The sequence below is a fragment of the Oryzias melastigma genome, linkage group LG8 (assembly GCF_002922805.2).
Source record: "Oryzias melastigma strain HK-1 linkage group LG8, ASM292280v2, whole genome shotgun sequence".
NCBI lineage: Eukaryota > Metazoa > Chordata > Actinopteri > Beloniformes > Adrianichthyidae > Oryzias > Oryzias melastigma.
In genome coordinates, this window is record NC_050519.1 from 21,206,617 (window position 1) to 21,225,861 (window position 19,245).

The following is a 19,245-nucleotide window of genomic DNA, read 5'->3' on the forward strand; positions in this document are numbered from 1 at the left end:
ACTGCTCTTTAAAATTTTGAAACAAAATATTTTTAATATACATAATCTTGCACTGTAGATTGTTGAAAAACAAATATCCTAAGGAATGGAAGGAATTAGTATTTAAAAATATATATTAAGTGTAAAGTAAAAGTTTGCAGGTAAACTGATGGAAGTCTGTTTATATTAAATAAAAGCATGTAAAAGCAGAAACTGAGCTGAAGGGGATGATGGGAAATACAGATAAATGTTTGTGCTTTCTTTTCCTTTGTTGGTCTCCAGCTTTGTTTTCGCGTCACATGAAGGACTTCATTAAGGCGGTGCAGCAGGTGGAGGATGAGAACCCTGAGTTGGAGGCGGTGGAGGTGCTGAGGATGCTGCGCCGGGCCGGCGGCCTCAACGACGCCTTCGTTCAACACTTTCTTCCAGACGCTGACTCCAGCCATCCTGAGCTGGACGCTGACCTCTCAGACTACCTTCGGAGGGCTGTGCAGCACCGAGTGCTGGAGGGAGCCAGAGAAGAGGGCGTGGTTCTGACTCCCGATGGGATGACGGTGGCTGTCGGCCCGCTCCTCCTGGGCATCGAGGCTGGTTTCCTCTCCTCGACTCCCGGCCGCGTTCCAGGACTCTACCAGCTCACTCTGGCTCGTGATCTGGGTGCTTCTATCAGACGGCGCTCTGACAACTCGCAGCCTCTTGCAACGGATGGCTGCTGGGACAACCTGACCTCCCCTCAGGTCTTCACCCTCTCAGACGCTGCGTCCACACTCACTACAGCTCAGGTCCACGGCGCCATGGACGGAGTGATTCTGGGAAAGGAGGTGTCTGCCAAACCTGGAGAGTCCATGAAGCTCAGCAGCCTCCTGACAGACTACTACCTCCACCAGTTGGACGCCAGAGGAATGGACGGCGCCCCTCGCCTCATCAGCCGTCGCCGCAGGGAGCTCTTCAAAACCCTGGTGGCTCCTCCAGTGCTGGTCCGGCAGGTCGCCAAATCCCTGGAGCTGCAGGAGAAGCTGGAGGGCCGCTTGAAGATGGAGCTCCAGCAGAAGAGGAGGCTGATGGCTGCGGTGAAGGAGAGCATGAAGGAGTTCGTCCATATGTTCATGGGTGAGCAACCAGGAGGAGGAATGAGAATCATCTACTAACACAGGGGTCAAAGTCAGAGCCCGGGGGCCGGATCCGGCCCTCCGGATAAATATATTCGGCCCTCCAGATCATTTTAGTTTATTGTTTTTAATGACCTGATGTTATCTTGCGCTAATAAAACTTTATGCATGTTTAGTGCATGTTGTTAAACAGTCAGGAAGCGTCAACAATGTGAATCAGCAGAAAAACGAACACAGACGCTAAATTCTAACTTGTATAATTTTAACAAAATCTATTTTTATGGAGAGTAAAATATTGACATTTATTTAAGGTTTAAGTTGATTTATTCTGAAGTAATATTCCTGCCTTTTTGTTATTCATAATAAAAAGTTGCGGTTTTAAAGTTTTTAAAAATTGGCATTCTGCTAGTTTTTTTGGACTATTTTGGAGTTTAGCTAATATGTCAGCTACATGCTCGTTATTTTGGCCAATTTAGTTTTTTTTTTTTTTTTGAGGCTGTTTGGGAGTTTAGCTAATATTTCAGCTACATGCCAACTATTTTGGCTTATTTAAGCTTTAAAAATTTTTTTGGGGGGGGGTTGTTTTGGTGTTTAGCTAATATTTCAACTACTTGCTTGCCGTTTTGGTTAATTTGGGTTCTTTAAAGCTTGTTAGGATATATTGAAATTTAGCTAATGTTTCAGCTACATACTAGCTATTTTTCTTTTGGCTAATTAAGGATTTTGTTTTAGTTTTTGCAGCCGTTTTGGAGTTACGCTAATATTTGAACTACATGCTAGCTGTTTTGGCTAACCTACGTCTTTTTTTTTTTTTATACGTTTTTTTAGGCTAATTTTGCTTTCAGCTAATATCTTAGCTGGCTACCAGCTTTAGCATTTTAGTGGCCAAATTCATCTTACAGCATTCACACTAACATTATCGCAGGTAATGCTATATATCTAGTTCATAATTATGTTAAAAAGTTACGGTTTAAAACTTTTAAAAATGTAGTTTTAGAGTGTTCAATAAATGTTCGGCCCGTGATCTAAGGTGTGTTTTGGATTTTGGCCCCATGTGTGATTGAGTTTGACACCCCTGATTTACAACAATCTCACTAATGCTCTCCATGTGCTCCAGAGTGCCCCCCCATCGTTGCCCGCTGCACGTGGGGTGCAGCCCCCTACATAGGAACCCCCACCATCCTGTCTCTGCCCCTGACCTACCTGTTCATCCACCACACCGCCAGCCCCAGCCAGCCCTGCCTGACCTTTGAGCAGTGCTCTGCAGACATGCGCTCCATGCAGCGCTACCACCAGGAATCCAACGGCTGGGATGACATTGGATACAGGTAATGGTCGCAAGAAAGCAAGAGCAGGTCATCAAAAGCTGTCTCACACACTCCGCTGTGCTCTTGAAGCTTCGTCGCCGGCTCAGATGGAAACATCTACGAGGGCCGCGGGTGGAAGTGGCAGGGAGCCCACACTGGGGGCTACAACTCCAAAGGCTACGGCGTCTCCTTCATCGGGGACTACTCCACCACTCTGCCCAGTCAGAACTCCATGGCGCTGGTGAGGGATCAGCTGGCCTCCTGCGCCGTGGGAGGCGGGCAACTGGTGTCGTCCTACATCCTGAAGGGCCACAGACAGATGGTGAGCACCAGCTGTCCCGGAAACACCTTCTACCAGGAGATCACAACCTGGGGACACTATCAGGTAAGGAGTGAACGTCAAGCAGCACCTCCTCTCAACTTTAACTTTACATAGCTATAAAGATTAGCTATGGTTTGATCTTTTCCAAAGTGATCCCAGTGATCTTTTAATAATGAGTGTGCCATTTTAGCCAAAATAAAAAAAACTGTTGTTCTCCAGGACATACAGTAGTTTCTGAGTTCTGAGTGGGACTGTTCATGCAAAGTGAGCCCACACCAACTTCCTGTTATCCATCTGTTTGCACTTTCTCCTGCTAGCTTACAGCTCCAACCTCACATTATCAGTGCAACAGATATGGCGAGAAAGTTTAGATCCAGATACCAGCTCAGACGAGGAAAACAAAGACGTTCATGGATCTATTTGTCTGCAAGTGGATGATCACAATGGAGCGGAGTAGGGAACTCGTGGCTTGCCGTAGTAGCTTCTACGTCACACCTGCAAGCTTTTTCAAACCAAATTATTTCGTCTGCTCCTGATTCACAATGATTTGAATAAAGAAATATTCAGAAATGTCATTTTAAGCTTAATATTCTTTATGTTGGTCCTTCATCATCAGAAAATGCTACAAGAACATGAAAAACACCAAAAACAGGATCTTTAAGAATGGGTCCCTAGAAGTTAACTTTATCTTTTGGAAAAAACTCGGAAAACCAGATAGTTGCTATTTGTATCTATATTCCGTATGTATTTCTCCCAGTGCTCCAGTTATTGTTTTATGCACCTCCTCTGCCTTAATACACTGTAAAGAGTGAAATGTTCAATCAACTCATAAAAATTGTGTCATTTGTTACAGATAAAAATTTTAGTTTTTATCAAATCAAACATTTGATTTCAGTAAACCATCAACTCAAAATGTTATTTTGATGAAAACTAATAATTTTGAATATAACAAATTACACAACTTTTGTTTCTTGATCCAGTGTTTTACTTTTTTCATTTTAAGTTTGATTTCGATTTTAGTTTTTTAGATTTTTAAGAACAAAAAAATGCAAACAAAGCATCGCAGATCAAGAAATGTAAGAAAAAATGTTTTAGTTCCCTCAGCGACGTTCTTTCTTACTTTTAGAAGGAAATCAGAAGTATTTTTAGTGTATGATATTTCCAGAGCCCTCAGGTCTTCTGGTGACCCTAAAGGTCAGAACTAAAAACACTGTAGAAGTTTTTAAATTAAAACTCAAATTTTAATCTTAACTTTAGTTTTTACATGACCTTTAATTGATTTAAACGACCCCATTGGTTTTTGCATGTTGTGTTGGTTTTATTTATTAAGATGACTATTTTCACTATCATTTTTATTCTCTGTTTACATTTGTAAAGCATGTTGATGTGTTCTGTAACAGGAAAAGTTCTATAAAAATGAAATTAAATTTGAAAAATATTTTCTTTTTTCCAGCCATAAAGCCGACTCACTTCACCCTAAAGAAGAACCCAAACAAGATGCTCATCCAATCAAAGATGTGTCTTCTTCACAATAAAAGCTTGCTCTTTCTCTCATCTGCTGTTCGTTGGAGTTTTCTTTTATCGAAACATTTATCAGGTTGTCAGAAAATCTTTTGTATTTAGACCAAGACACTTATGTGAGTTATGTTTAAACAAAACAAAATGCATAAAAAGAATGTTTTCTAACTTGATAAATGTGATTTATGTGGATTGCTATCAGTATTTCCGAATGTTTCTTTTTTGTGTGTTTTTTTCTTATTTGCAGTCATCACACTTTTATTCACAAATAAACCAAAATAGATCCATACTATAATGTCACCACTACCGTGCTTCGATGTTGATATTACAGAAAAACATTTCTATAATGAAGATATTTGTAATTTTGTTTAATTGATACAAAGCCCTGAAATAATAAGTACTGTAAATTAGTTAAATGGATAAAAACACAAGTTTCTCAGCATGTTTACTGCTTTTTCTCACGTTGACGTTTGGATTCTCTTTGATTAACGGTTCGAGATCTACACCAAGACTGTTTGCAGTTTTTCTTTTTCTGCTTTATTAATATTTTGAGTCAATGTGGAGACTGCTTTGTCTCTGAACATAATGAAATATCACACTGATAGCAATTCTGACATTTATTTACAACATTTATGAGAGATTTAAGAATGTGTTTGATAATCATGTCTGTCTAAAGAGTTTCTAAATTATTGTTTTCAAGTTAAATATCAATATTATTATTATAAAATGTATTTGTTGAAATATTTGTGTTTTATAAAATATGTTACTTGAGGAAAATGTTTACTTTCTCACAATATAACATTAAAAATGGTGTGCTTGGGGTAAGTGGTCCCCCCCCCAAAAAAAAAAAAATCAAAATCCTAAAACTATGTAGGACTGACGGAAAATGTCGAAGAAAACTAAATCAGTGACAAGTTTCTTGAGAAAACTTTTAGCTAGAAGAGAGCATAAGCTTACATTTCCTTGCTGCAAGGAAATGCCAGGGGCAAGTTGTGCCACAAAAATCGTTTTTTTTCTTAAAGCTACAGTTCTCCAAACGTTTATTTGAGATCCTAAGTGATCCAGGGGTGCACAAGACCCTGAAACTCAATCGCACAAGGGGCCAAAATCTAAAACACATCTTAGATCGTGAGCTGAACATTTATTGAACATTCTAAAACAAAATTTTTTAATCTTTAAAACCATAATTTTTTAACATAATTATGAACTTGATATACAGCATTACCTGCGATAATACTAGTGTGAGTGCTGTAAGCTGAATTTAGCCGCTGAAGATGCTGAAATGGATACTTAAAAATGCTGAAGTTGGTAGCTAGCTAAAATATTACCTAAATGCCAAATTACCCTAAAAAACAAACCAAAAAAAAAAAACTTTGGTTATCCAAAATAGCTAGCATGTAGCTGAAAAAATAGCTTAACTTCAAAATAGCCTAAAAAACTGAAAAAAGCCTAAATTAGCCAGAAAAAAAGCTAGCATGAAGCCTAAATGTTAGCTAAACCCCCAAAACAGCCTGAAAAAAGCCTAAATTAGCTAAAACAGCTAGCATGTATAGCTGAAATATTAGCTAAACTCCAAAATAGCCTAAAAATATCTTAATAAGATCAATCATAATAGTCAAAAAACTTAGCATAATGCCAATTTTTAAAACTTTAAAACCGTAACTATTTAACATAATCATGAATAATAAAAACAGGCAGGAATATTATTCCAGAATAAATCAACTTAAACCTCAAATACCTTTCAATATTATATTCTCCATATAAATATATTTTGTCAAAATTATACAAATCAGAAATGAGTGCAAGATAACATCGGGCCATTAATATCAATAAAACAAAATGATCTGGAGGGCCGGACAGAATTACCCCGAGGGCTGGATCCGGCCCCCGGGCCATGACTTTGACACATGTTCTAAACTATATATAAATAATTTACTAGCAGGCATTACATAAGTTCCCTTGCTTTAGAGGCACTTTAAGTAAAACTTGGCTCTGCTTACCTAACTCTCCCACAAAAATGTGAGAAAAAATAAAAACGGAAAATTTTGGAAATGTATAAATATGAAAGTGAGAAGCCAAATTGGAAAAAATACGGACAATCATAACTTATTTATATTGCTTTGGTATTGTTATTTTTGCTTTAATTTCTTTGTATTCATATGAATAACATATATGTATAATGTGTAAAACTGTGTGCATAAAATATATTAAGATTGGGGGTGGAATTTCATAAGATTTTTCCTCGACAAACTCCTTTTTCGAACTCTTTTTTACTTTCTGTTAATAATTTTTGTATTTGAAAATAAAAGGAAATCAATCAAACTAAGTTAAAAAGAAGTTATTTAAGCTACACATGAAGATGCTGTTCCACCAATCACCAAACGAGGGCGCCATTGATCCCTTTGATAATTAGAAGTTTATTGATTCACAGCATTAAGAGAATAAAGTTAAAACAAACTATTTAACTGATAGCAATAAAAATACATAGGCTACATTTAAGTTCCCATCGGTCGGTTCGTATGTGTTTTGTTAATGTGAAGCAAGTTTTATTATAGAGTAATGAGCGCGCGCGCAGAAACGAGACAGGTTATGTCCAAACGTGAGGAACTAATACTCGCTAAAGTTAATGTAGTTTGAGGATATAGAGATAAAAAAACACTATAGAGTTCATAGGCGAGTCTTTATTTGATATATGTGGCGGTGGAAATTCGTCTCGAAAAGGGAAAAAAAGTCGGAATATAAAAGCAGGAGAATCCTGACTCGGTTAAGTTGAACTCTTCAAAGTCGCTCCGGTGGGCTCCTCCAAACTCTTCCCGTCGCCCTCCCCGTCGACGTTACGTACGCCGCCGTGGCGTGCCTGCCTGCAAGCCAAATAACATGGAGTCCGGCGCCTGGCATCTCCCCGCAGAGAGCCCGAGCCGAGCCTGAAAGCAGCGCCGCTCTTCCCGCCTCAGCGGCCGCGGCGGCCGGAGCCTCGCGCGGGCGTCGCGCGCGCGGCTCAAAGCTTCGGCTCCGCTCGGAAAGAATGACGAGCGGCGGCGCCTGAGCCGCCGGCCCCCCTCTGCCGCTACACCAGGCCGATCTCAGTGAGTTCCCCCTCCTTCTCCTCCTCTACCGAAGCTGCACTCTGAAGGCGGCGGCGGTGGAAGCGGCGGCGGCGGACGTGGCGGCCGGCTCGTCCCCGTCAGCTGTCAGCAGCTGGACCGGCGTGATCCGCTCCGCGCTGGCCGCCTGACAGCCCGCCGCGTCCGGGCATTTTCCTGCTGTGAGAGGGGCAGCTGTGGAGGCAGGACGCGGGCCTGGATAGAAAGGCCACTTCTTTATGTAACCGCCCAGCGCTCCCGCTCGGGCTTCCAGACCTGGCGTGCTGCGAAAGTGGGTCAGACCCTGAACCGGTTCTGCAGAACCGAGGACCACCTGTTTTTTGGTCTTGTGTGGTGCGTCACTGCACAGCAAAGTTGTTAGCAACTGTTGATGTTGCTTGCAGGCTGCACAATGTAGGTGGGCTGCTCACCAGTGGGACTCTTTCCTGTTCTCTGGGGGACCATGGAGCCAGAACCCCTGACCCCAGGGACCAGCCAGGAGCCCCCGACCTTCGATTCAGCACAAACTTCTACCAACTTCCTCAACTGCGCCTTAGAGGTAAGCCTTGTTTGTCCTCCTTTTGTCCATCTTCACCAGACGCTTATTGTGCCTTTATCTTCCAGCCCTTGAGTTCTGGAGACGTGGAGGATGACCTGATGTCTGCTGGAGAGGAGGGCCCCCAGCCCGGAGCAGAGCCGGGGAGGACCGCACAGAGGACCCTCAAGTCCTCAGCCTTTACCTCCTCCCTAAGCTGGGACTCCGACTCCGAGAAGGAAGCTCTAGATGGTAACTCTTCATGTCTCCTGGAAGCGCCAGAGCCTGAATTCAGCTAACCCACTTCTCATTGTTGTGTCCTTGCAGTTATACATGTTTCCCTCATCTTGCTCTTTATGTAACTTTGGATTGTAACTGTTGAGCTGTGATGTTTCTGTTGGTTTGTGTGTTTTGTGCGCTGTGGTGTGTCAGAAGAGGAGCTACAGAACTTTTCTAACCCTCACGGTCTGGCTGCTCACAGCCCCGGATCTCCTTCTTCTGGACTCAGGTGAGGAGGAGGTGCAGGAGGGAGGATTGTGCTGTTTGGCTGCGAGGTCAAACAGCACAGAGCACAGAGGACACACGTTTTCTCCTCTATGTATCACATTCAGTTCTTTGTACATGCAAACGCATACAACTTTAAGATGCTTCTTTTATTGAATTAAAAAATATATATACGTTAAAGACTCACTCCGATCAACTTTTCATCCATTTTCAAAGTGTCTTTTCATGGTGATTATGCCGCTTTTAGCCAAAGTAATTAAACCTGTTGTTTTCTAGAACATAGTTTGTGGGAGAGTTGTGGGCCGGACCACCCCTCTTCCCATCACCTATACCTGACAGTCCTGTTTACACCAGGGGTGTCAAACATATGGCCTGCGGGAGATGCCAGATGATTTAATCCGGCCCAGTTGTGAGGAGAAAAAAATATATAAGAATGTAGAAAAAAAAAAAAAACATTCCTTTGACCAGTTATGGTTCTTTAACAAAATGGCCGCAATGCACAATTCCACCACTAGGGGAAGCAAAGGAAAATAAATACCGGCATAACGAGAGATCAAGAAAGACATTATTTCTTTGCAAGCGCGTGTCACGTCTGTGCCTTATCCGGCCCGCGGGCCGTAGCTCATGATCTACACTCATCAAACGCCTTAATTCTGTCTCCTGCTCCAGCCTCCACCCTTTATTTCCCGATAGCCCCCAAACAAACAAGTTGATTGACAAAACCCAGCGTAGACGAGCGTCTCCGCCTACCCTTACGAAACAAAAACATGTTGCAATATTCTGGAAAATATATGTAGATAAATTGACACCATATTAATACCCCTTCCGCTCTCCTTGGCTTGTTTACATTAAAAGTGGGGTCATCTGGACCCTACAAGACGGTGCGCTGAACTTCTTTTATCTTTGATTTTTGAGTTTCACTAATGTCCATGGCAGACATAAAATCCTGTCTACATTTGTCATGGAAGGAATCACACATCAGTATATGATTGGAGTCATCTGGACCCCAAAGAGACCTTTTTATTCATTAATATATATATTATATAGCATATTTCAGTACATAGAACAGGATATTACAGTATAAATCACAATGTATTGTATAGCATATTTTAGTATATAGAGCAATGTATCAGAATATATGGATCGGTATATTTCAGTAAAGGAAAATGGTAATAGTCAATATACAGATAAATATTGCTTTCATATATGGAACATACTGTAAATATATTGTTCTCCATATATTGAGAAATATATGGTTGTTTCGTAAGGGTGGTGCCTTCATGAGAAAAAAAAAGTAGGGCAGGCCATTTTTGGCTTCTGCAGTTAACTTGAATCGCACATTGCAAGTTTTCCTATCGTGCAGCTGTACCCCCAAATTGTTGATGAACAATACGAGAGCTATCCAGTGGTACAGTTTTGATCCAGATTCCAGCTCAGACGAGGAAAACAAAGACGTTCGTGGATCTATTTGTCTAAAAGTGGATGGAGAGTAACAGGAAGCTTGTCGTAGATGCTTTTTTTAATGGCATTTTTTTATTTTCACAACATTTCAATATAGAAATGGTATGAAATACAGTTTTAAATCAGAATTTTCTTCCTATAATTTGTCATCCATCTTTAGAAAAATACATTAAAATGTTCTTGGAGTGGGTCTTTAATATATGTCATAGAACTATAACTGAATTGTTAGCTTTTTAGTAAGGATATAAAACAGTCCCTTTAACTTTGTGCTTAAGTTCTTTGTTTTACTGTAATTTTTTAATTTTCAACACGATAATGCCAGTAGATTACTGGCATTATCGTGTTAACGGCTGAAAAGTTACAGTACGTTAAAGATTTTGTGCTTAAGGGTTAAATAATTTTTTTAAAAATAAAAATGCATAATCCTAAGTGACAGGACTGACAAATGTAAACTCTCTCTATCCATTCTCTCAGGCTTGACCACGAAGCAGAAAAACTGCAGCGTCCCGGCAGTGAAACGGAAACGTCGCCCCCTGTGGACAGACGCGGTGACGTCCTCCAGAGCATTGATGCCTCTCAGCTGGGTCAGAAAGAACGTAGGTACCAAAAGGAGGAAGCTGGATCCATCTGCCCTTTGTTCTTCCAACCACCTCTGCTTTCCTTTCAGTGGAAGACGATTCCGAGAGAGGGGAGGCATTCCCGTCCAGACCGGAGGATGGCTCCCACATGGAGGCGGAGGAGGACGGTAGAGAGGAGGAGACGAGGCCAAAGAGGAAAGAAATAGACGTTTACACCTTCCCCGGGGACTCGGACCCAGAGAGCCCCCCTCCCGCCCCCTGGGCTCACTGCACCTTCATTCAGCGGTGCAGAAAGAAGCGGGTCCTCCTGCGGCCCTTCTCCGGACTCAGAAGCTCCAACAAATCTGAAAAGCTGACAAAACGGAGTCCCTTAAGGTGTAAAGCTGCAAAGCGTGGACACCCAGGGGGAGGGGTTTATGATTTCGAGGAAGACAGCTTTGAGGAGGGGACCAGAAAGCTGAGAGGGAAGAAGTACAAAGAGGAGGAGGTGGGGGCGCCAGAGTCAGGTGAAACCATTTTCACCTGTGTGGAGTGCAGCATTTACTTCAGAAAGCAGGTCCACCTGCAGGAGCACATGGCCGAGCACTGTCAGAGCACGGCAGGGGCGGGCCGGCGTGCCGGGAAGGGCAGAAGTTTTCAGTGCACCGAGTGTGGGTGGAACCTGCCCAACAGGCCGGCGCTGGCGGACCACCACAGAAGGCACTGTGAGTCCCGCCTGAAGATCCTGGAGGAGATCGAGAAGCTGAACGAGAACGGAACCGCGAAAGAGATGGCGGAAAACGAGGAGACTCCCGCCCGCCCGGCCGTTGCACAACATGCAGGCCCGGTTTCCAATGCAGGCAAAATGTCAGACCCAGAAATAGTCAAATCTCCACCTCTGTCTCCTGCTTCACTTTCAACACCAGACCAGGACTTTTACGCAACGCCTTTGACTTCAGCTGGAATCCCGGCTCAGACCAGAACCGTGTCTTCTTACCGCCGCCGCTTTGTCTGCACCAAGTGTAACTTCAGCACAAGAACATCACAGGCTCTGGCTAATCACTCCAAGACCCACAATAGAAAAAAACCTGCTCTCCAGGCTGACTCCCCCTCTCCTGGCTCAGCATCGACTTTGGCATCCACCTCCCTAAGGTGTGGTCACTGTGCCTTCCTGACTTCCAGTCTAAGCACACTGAGGGAACACCAGACACTTGTCCACGCTGTGTCTGCTCGCGAGGAGCAGGATGACGGAGGGTCTCGCCTCTCTGAGTCAAAAAGTCAGCATGGAGTCACCGCCTCCGAGGACGTCGCGGCTCCAGACCGTCGGCCCAAAAGCCAAGCGGTAGGGAGCAGGAGATTCAGCACGCGGGGGAAGACCTGGACCCAGTTTAACCCCGAAATGGACGATGAATCGTCGAGTCGAGGGGAAAAACAGGAGCGCAGAAAGGAACTTACCTCTGAGGAAAACTCACCTGTGGGAGGGAAGCCCCAAACAAAAGCGAAACCCAACACCGGTGAGAGCAGAGGGCACTCGAAAACACAATGCAGACGTCATGTTATCTCATGCTCACAGAAAAACCCAAAGGAGACTTAGCTAATTCCTCCACCGTCCCATTATTTACTTTAAATGGTGACTTATTGCATGAATGATTACCCAACTCCATTACTTTCCAACGTCTTTCACTTCTATTTTGTTAAAATACTTCACCCTGACAGTTCTTGCAGACTTACTTTCAGCGTCAGCAGTAACTTTTTCCACTTAGCACCAAACTGCAGAATATTCCATACCTTCACCACTAAGGAGTTAACTATGATCTTTTATAGGAGGTGAAAACTGAGAGGCTATTCACATGACTCTAAAGAAGGTTTTTTAGTGCTTCATATCTGCTGGATGTGTTTAGAGAAAAAAAGCAGCTTTCATGTTTCCTGAAAAAAACATTTAGGGTCACAAGCAGTACTTATTTTTTGCTTGTAAGCAGAGCTGATTCGGTTGAGTGTGAGAACTGATCTTAGGCTAAAAAAGTCCTAAAACGATAAGATGCTGTAATCACAATTGGATTTAGAGTATTTGCTTCAATATTAAGTTTGATTTGATCATAGATTCTCCACAACTTATTGTGAAACTGCTCCATTATGACATACAGTGTAATGTCACATTGTCTTGCGAGACTTTAAAGTGTCACTCCGATCAATCGTAAAAGTGTTCCCAGGGATCTTTTACTTGTTTCTTAGCCAAAACGTAAAAAAATTGTGTCGTTTTCTAGGACATAGTTTCTGCAAAGTGGCAGTAGTTCTGATGGCAAAGAGTAAGCCTCCACTGATATCCCATCATCCACTAGCTTACAGCCCCTCACACTCTCAACCTACGGTTCAATAAAAAGGGAGATCAATATGAGAGCTATCCAGTCGTACAGGTTTCAGATTCCAGTTTAGACGAAGAAAACAAAGACGTTCACGGATCTATTTGTCTACAAGTGGATGCATGAGAATGGCCCACTGACATCTGTCCTCCATCATGGGAAAAATGCTACAAGAACATGCTAAAAACACGATTTTCATTGGAGTAGGTCTTTAGAAATATTTTGCTGTAGCTCATGTAGCATCCCAATTCATGAAAGCAATGATATTCATTATTTGATTTTTTTATAGGAGCCAAAACCTTTATATAGTATTGTCTTTGCCACATCAAAGTAAAAATGTTTTGTGTACATTGACAATACAAACTAATAGCATTCTTGTTTTTGATGTAGCATGCTAGTGATAATTGTTTATGAAGTCAATCTTTGTAAACATTCTGTATATTGTAACAGCCAATTCTGAAGACTTTCAATCTGAATCCTAAAGCACTAATTAGATATTCATTCATCTTCTTAGCTGCTTGTCCCTTTGGGGTCGTGGGGGTGCCAGAGTCTTAGCCGGCTGCTGATGGGCGAAGCCAGGGTACACCTTGGACAGGTCGCCAGTCTGTCGCAGGGCAAATTGGATATTTGTAATTACAAATATGTCAGCAGATTTGACACAATTTTCAGAGCTGGTGACATTTTTGTGAACATGAAAAATTTAATTTACTGCACGTCATACAGTGTTGATATCACAAATGTATTCTTAACGTCCAATACACTGAAATAGTTGCACTTTTTCATGCCTTGGTAAAAATTGGTTGGCCACAGTAAAAATGGTTTGACCTGAAAGATTTGACCTTTGACCTTGGTGGAGGACACTACCTTTAGACATCACGGTGTCCTCGGAGTATTAAAAGAGCTTCAAACATGCTAAATGGTAAAGGTATATACTTGTGATGTTCTACCTTTCTTGAAGGCCCAAAATGCTTTACTGCCACATTCCCATTCACCTGTTCACACACGTACTGATGGCATCAACCTATAACCACCAGGACCAATGTGGGGTTCCAAGGACAGTTCAGTGCACGGGTGGGCAGGGCGGGATTCAAGGAGTTGACTGCTCGATCTCTGCATCCACTGTTGCTGAATGGGTGTCTCCTGCAGTTGATTGGGGGATTTGACAGATCTCCAGACAAGCTTCTGGAGCACTGATTGTGCTCTAGTGCTGCCACAAACGATTATTTTAATAGTCGACTAATTTTTCCGATTAGTCGACTGATCGGGTCATGAGCAAACTGGATGTAAAGCACACATTTTAACATCATTAGCTTTAAACTAACTAAAAACTAGATATAAAGCATTGCCAGCAATAATACTAGTGAGAATGCTGTAAGAGGAATTTGGCTGCTGAACATACTAGTGCTGATAGCTGAAGATGCTAAAATTGGTAGCTAAAAACGCTGAAGCTGATAGCCAGCTGAAATATTAGTTAAATGCCAAATTAGCCTAAAAAACGGAAAAAAGCCTAAACTAGCCAAAATAGCATGTAGCTGAAATATTAGCTGAACTCCAAAATAACCTAAAAACAAAAAAAGGCTAAATCAGCCAAAATAACTAGCATGAATTCTTAGCTAAACTCCAAATTAGCCTAAAAAACTGAAAAAATCCTAACTTAGCCAAAACAGCTAGCATGTAGCTGAAATATTAGCCTAAAATACCTCAATAAATGCAAAAATACTCTAAAAAGCTAGCAGAATGCAGTTATAACTTTCACTCTGACTCCATATAACATAAATTAACGACCAATCGACTATTAAATTAGTCGTTGACTATTTTAGTAGTCGATTCATCGTCGATTAGTCGACTAATCGTGGCTGCCCTGTTGTGCACTAAGGGTATTTGTCCAGAAGAATAACCGCTGATCATTCTAAACCTGCCAGGGGTCTCTCCTGTCTGCAGTGGCACGATCACACCCAGGTTTCTCCAGTTGTGGTGTTCTGACAGATTACCTCTTCTCCAGTTTTCTGGTACAGTTCTATAGAATTGAGTGGGTTTGACAAAAGAGTATTAATAGGACTTTATGAGATGTAGGCATCATGACTTCTTCATTGAAAGGACTTTGAGTCATAGGAGTGCTCACAATATTCAGTCAGGCGGAAATCCTACATGTTGAAACTCATCGAGGCAATCCTACGTGCATACAAGTCATTTGTTCTTATTGGAGACGAGCCCTTCTCAAAATAGGCCAGCGATGGAAGGATACCTTTTAACTCATGAGAACCCAGACCCATTTTTCCCTAAAACAAATACTATGTGGGATATGTCACAGACTAAGTAGACCACAGAACAAATTTCTGATATTTTTGTATTACACTAATGTCACTATGAGTTCTTGGGGGTTAAATCCCTGGGTGTAAACTGGCTGGAAGCCTTCCACATAATAGTAGGATAAAAGTGCTCTTTCTCAGATGTATGGGAGTCTTTATGATAGAATGAAAGGACTGGAGTCATTAGTGAAACCTGTCAAAGTTAAGGAACAACCATTTGTTACCTTTTTGTCTTATGGAAACAACCATATTCATCTAGCTTAACACTGTACCAACCTAATCGATTTAATCTAAAACGTTAAAAATGTTAGTTGCTAAAGGAAATTTGAAAATGTTATTACTTTTAGGGACCTGGAAGTCAGTAAAAGTCCTAATCCAATATGCCTTGATAAAGCAAGAGTGTATTTCATGTGTTACAGTGAAACAAGCCTTGAAAGTAGAGCAGCATTCCTTTTTGCTAGCAAGACCTAACCTCCATGACTTTATATCATTAAAATGTCTGTCCTCTTTCTGTAACTGTCATATGAAAATGAGACAGTTAGAAAAAAGATATTCAGACTGGACACATTTGATTCACTTAAAGTAAACTAGAGTTCATTTACCCTGATAATCCGAAATACATTTTCTGTTTGAATAAAAGCAGGTCCGGGACCAGGAACCACTCTCGGACCCATCTTTTGAGGGAGTCTCAGTTGGTTTCGGATCAGACTGAACTTTGGTTTACTCTGAAATACCTCAGACTGAATTTGCTCAGTTTTTGGAACAACTGGACCAAAATGGCCACTGTAGCCGGGCATTAGCAGCAAATGTGGAGCAACGATGCAATAGCGACTCAATGAAATGTGGTCAGATGAATGCAGACTCAGTAAAGCAACTTTTAAAGTGATACATATTACTTCTCACACGGTTTCCCCAACAATCTACAGTTACGGTCCCATTAGGCAGACCTGGCTCAAGTCTAGAGAGAAAACCAAAAATGGGACCATAACAAAAACTGGACACCAGTGAGAAAAAGGAACACAGTTGATTAAATAAGGGAAGCAAAGAAATTGTTTCCTGAAAAGCAAAAATGAAAAACAATTGGTGTGCTGGGTAAAACGAAAAGACAAACCAAAGGAATTAGAACCTTGACCAAACATAAAATAAGTCAGGGAGACTGCTGACCGAGCCATGTCGACTGTTGGAGTCGGCAGCTCCCTGCTAACCAAAACTACCTTAAGAAAACAAACAAAGCCCGCAAACTAAGACTACCAAGGTCCAACTCCAAACTAAAATAGGAAAACCCAGCGGTCTAAGTCGAAGACTGCTGAGGACAAAGATTGTGAAAGAGAATAATAAAACCAGCACCACACCAACTAAAACCCAACCAGTTCCTCAGCCTGCCTTGCAGGTGCTACTTAAGATAATTTGCCTCACCTGCCAGGGTAGCAGAATGGCAGGGCATGTCACAGCAGCAGCAGGACGTAACGCCTCCACCCATAATTTTGTGACCATGTGAGTTGACACGACCTGCGAAAGAAAAAGCAAACATGTTCACAAGAAAAAAATAGACAGAGGCTCAACAAAGAAGCAAGAGACACACGAAAATTCCTGGACAATGACTGAGGAGATCTTTAGTCACATGGAGTTGTTTACAGGCTTTGATTTGAAACAGAAATCTGCGATAGAAGCCAGTCTGAATACAGAATGCAGCGTTCAGGACTCCGTTCAGACCAAGGGACTTTTCGAGGCTGAATACACCCAAAGAAATAGAGATTTGGCCCTCAGTTTGGCTAGTTGTTAGCTTAGGTATTATACATCTTTAGTGATCCGAAATATATGACAAAATGAATGAATGAATGAAATGGTTTATTTCAAGCAATCAGGTCATAATAAATAACATATCACTTAATAAATCACAAGGAGATCACTTGAAAGGGAGTGGAAGGAAGCAAACTTATATAATCCCACCCCGACTCGACCATTTTCTCTACATGAATGATCAATATCTGGTTCAGGACTTAATATCAAATATTTATAGATTCAGGCTTTTAAGGATCATTAATATCATTGATGTAATCAAATTTCAAAGCATCCACAACAAATCATTTATATTAATCAGTAACAATAATCTAATATTCTCATTGAAAAAAAGACACTTTGTGCAGATTGTATTCAAAGAACTATGATAATACAAAAGTAATAATTAAATCATCTGCATTTGCTAATGCAGTAAAAATCTAAATATTCTCATTAGAAAACAATTAGTGCAGATTGTATTTATCAAAGAATGATTATAAAAACAGAAAAAGTAATAAGTAAAGATCATCTTCATTAGGTAATGGAGAAAACAAATCAAAATATTCTAATTAAAAAAAACAATTTATGCAGATTGTATTCATCAAAGAATGATTATAATAACACAAAAACCAATACATGAAAAATTAACCTTTGTATGATGAAAATGTACTTGTAAGACTAACAGTAAATTTTGTCTTAAATTTACTAAGATTAAAAGTAGTAATATGGACTTTCTATCTAACTATAGTTTCCAGCAGATAATGATGTAAGCTAATATTCTAGCATGCTACCTCCAGTGACATACTTCACATGGTGTAAAAAGATGAAAGTTTTTGTTTTGATGATGCAATCGTGTCTTTCCTTTACAGAGGAGTCTTCTTCAGTGATCCATGCTACATTAACACTGCCTTCCAGAGCGGCTGCAGAAGACAAAGACATGGAGGAAATGAACAAAGATGGAAAGGTGTTCCTCTTGAGGAGGAGTAGGAGGGTCCCCGCCTCTCCGGCCCCAACTGACAGTGACGATGACGACGTGGACGAGGAAGATGTGCAACGCTTCCTGTCCCAGCACATGTTAGATGAAGACGACTCCGATGAGGACGCAGAGGCGCTGAAGCCCGTGGAGAAGAAATGTCCCTACTGCCCTGATCGGTTTCACAATGGAATCGGGCTCGCCAATCACGTGAGAGGACACCTGAACCGAGTGGGTGTCAGCTACAACGTGCGCCACTTTATTTCACCAGAAGAAGTCAACGCCATTGAGAAGAAATTCTCGTATCAAAAGAAGAAGAAGAAAGGTCTCTTTATTTGGCTTTATTATTCCTTCCTAAAACAATAACTCGAACCCAGCTGAGTTTATCTTTAAAAGCAAAATGTCATTTTTCTTTTAACCTCAAAACAAAGTATTTCAGATCTCTTCTTTCTGTTGCATCATGGGCTTTTCAGCCAAAGAAGACGCTTCTATAAATTAAAGCCTCAAGGTCAGGACAGCAAAAATTCTCACTTCTAAATTATTCAGATTATAAGAGGAAAACCAGTCAGTGGTTGTGTGGGATTACCAGTGGAGCAGAACAGATAGAAAACAAAGGTGTTCCAGTAGAATATTTCTGGAGAAGGAAGATCAATCCAGATCCTTTTTGGATAATTTACCTAAAACCAATAAGTAATCCTAATATTTGGTTAGATTCTGATAAGTAGAGCCTGCTTTGAATGTTTTGCATTGGTTCTGTTGATCCAATCCAATCCAATCCAATCAATGATCTAATCAATACAAAAGTGCTGAAAATGGAGCGAGATCCGGGTTAAGAGTGGACTCATCCATCCATCCATCCTCAAAGTCACCAGTCCACCAATTACATGAACCAGGGTTTCTCAACCCTCTGGTGGAATTCATAACAGGAAGCTTTTTGGGGCGGCAGCGGTAGGGCGGTCGACTCCTGATCAGAAGATTGCGGGTTCAATTCCTGCCTTGCCCCTCCATGTGTCAAAGTGTCCTTGGTGCCAGTGTTCAGCAGCGGAGCCACCATCTTCGGGTGAATGGATCTGATTGTAAAGTTCGTTGGGCCTTCAAGGAAGGCATAAAAGTGATATATAAGTCTATGCCATTTACTTTTTTATTATAATAGGACAGAATCTCCATTTTTGTAGTTTAATTGGTAAATGGTGTATATCTATATGGTGCTTCATTACCTGCTTAGAAGACCCAATGTGCTCTGTATCACACCCATGCACACACACATTCACACAGTAATGTGACATTCTCACTGCCTCTGTAATGCAGTGACCACTTCCAGTGAAAACTTGATGTAAACATGCGTATATATACATATTTCTGCCTTACACGTTCAGAACTCTTGCTATCACTCGTCGCAACACAACTTTTTAAGACTTTTACGCTTGAAACACGTGGCCATTGAAAGTT

General features: G+C 41.4%; 2 protein-coding genes across 7 annotated transcripts in view; both read left to right on the plus strand.

Moving 5' to 3' along the window:
- The window catches only part of pglyrp6 (peptidoglycan recognition protein 6), a 5,419-nt gene extending 1,148 nt beyond the window's left edge, over positions 1–4,271 (plus strand). Inside the window, exons 2-5 of the mRNA XM_024272536.2 lie at positions 262–1,089; positions 2,206–2,416; positions 2,486–2,780; positions 4,171–4,271. Of these exons, the coding sequence (XP_024128304.1) occupies positions 262–1,089; positions 2,206–2,416; positions 2,486–2,780; positions 4,171–4,176 (1,340 nt within the window). The 3' untranslated portion in view covers positions 4,177–4,271. The remainder of the gene's footprint in view (positions 1–261; positions 1,090–2,205; positions 2,417–2,485; positions 2,781–4,170) is intronic.
- Positions 4,272–6,936: 2,665 nt separating this feature from the next.
- Positions 6,937–19,245, plus strand: part of si:ch211-194b1.1 (protein Wiz) — a 40,758-nt gene continuing 28,449 nt past the window's right edge. The window contains exons 1-7 of one of the 6 annotated variants that reach the window (XM_024271721.2): positions 6,937–7,321; positions 7,723–7,877; positions 7,943–8,105; positions 8,286–8,361; positions 10,293–10,414; positions 10,486–11,889; positions 17,693–18,121. In XM_024271721.2, coding sequence (XP_024127489.1) covers positions 7,782–7,877; positions 7,943–8,105; positions 8,286–8,361; positions 10,293–10,414; positions 10,486–11,889; positions 17,693–18,121 — 2,290 coding nt within the window. In that variant the 5' untranslated portion in view covers positions 6,937–7,321; positions 7,723–7,781. Of the gene's footprint in view, positions 7,878–7,942; positions 8,106–8,180; positions 8,362–10,292; positions 10,415–10,485; positions 11,890–17,692; positions 18,122–19,245 lie in introns of those variants that run through there. The other 5 variants (XM_024271718.2, XM_036213362.1, XM_024271719.2 and 2 more) reach the window with 5 other exon arrangements.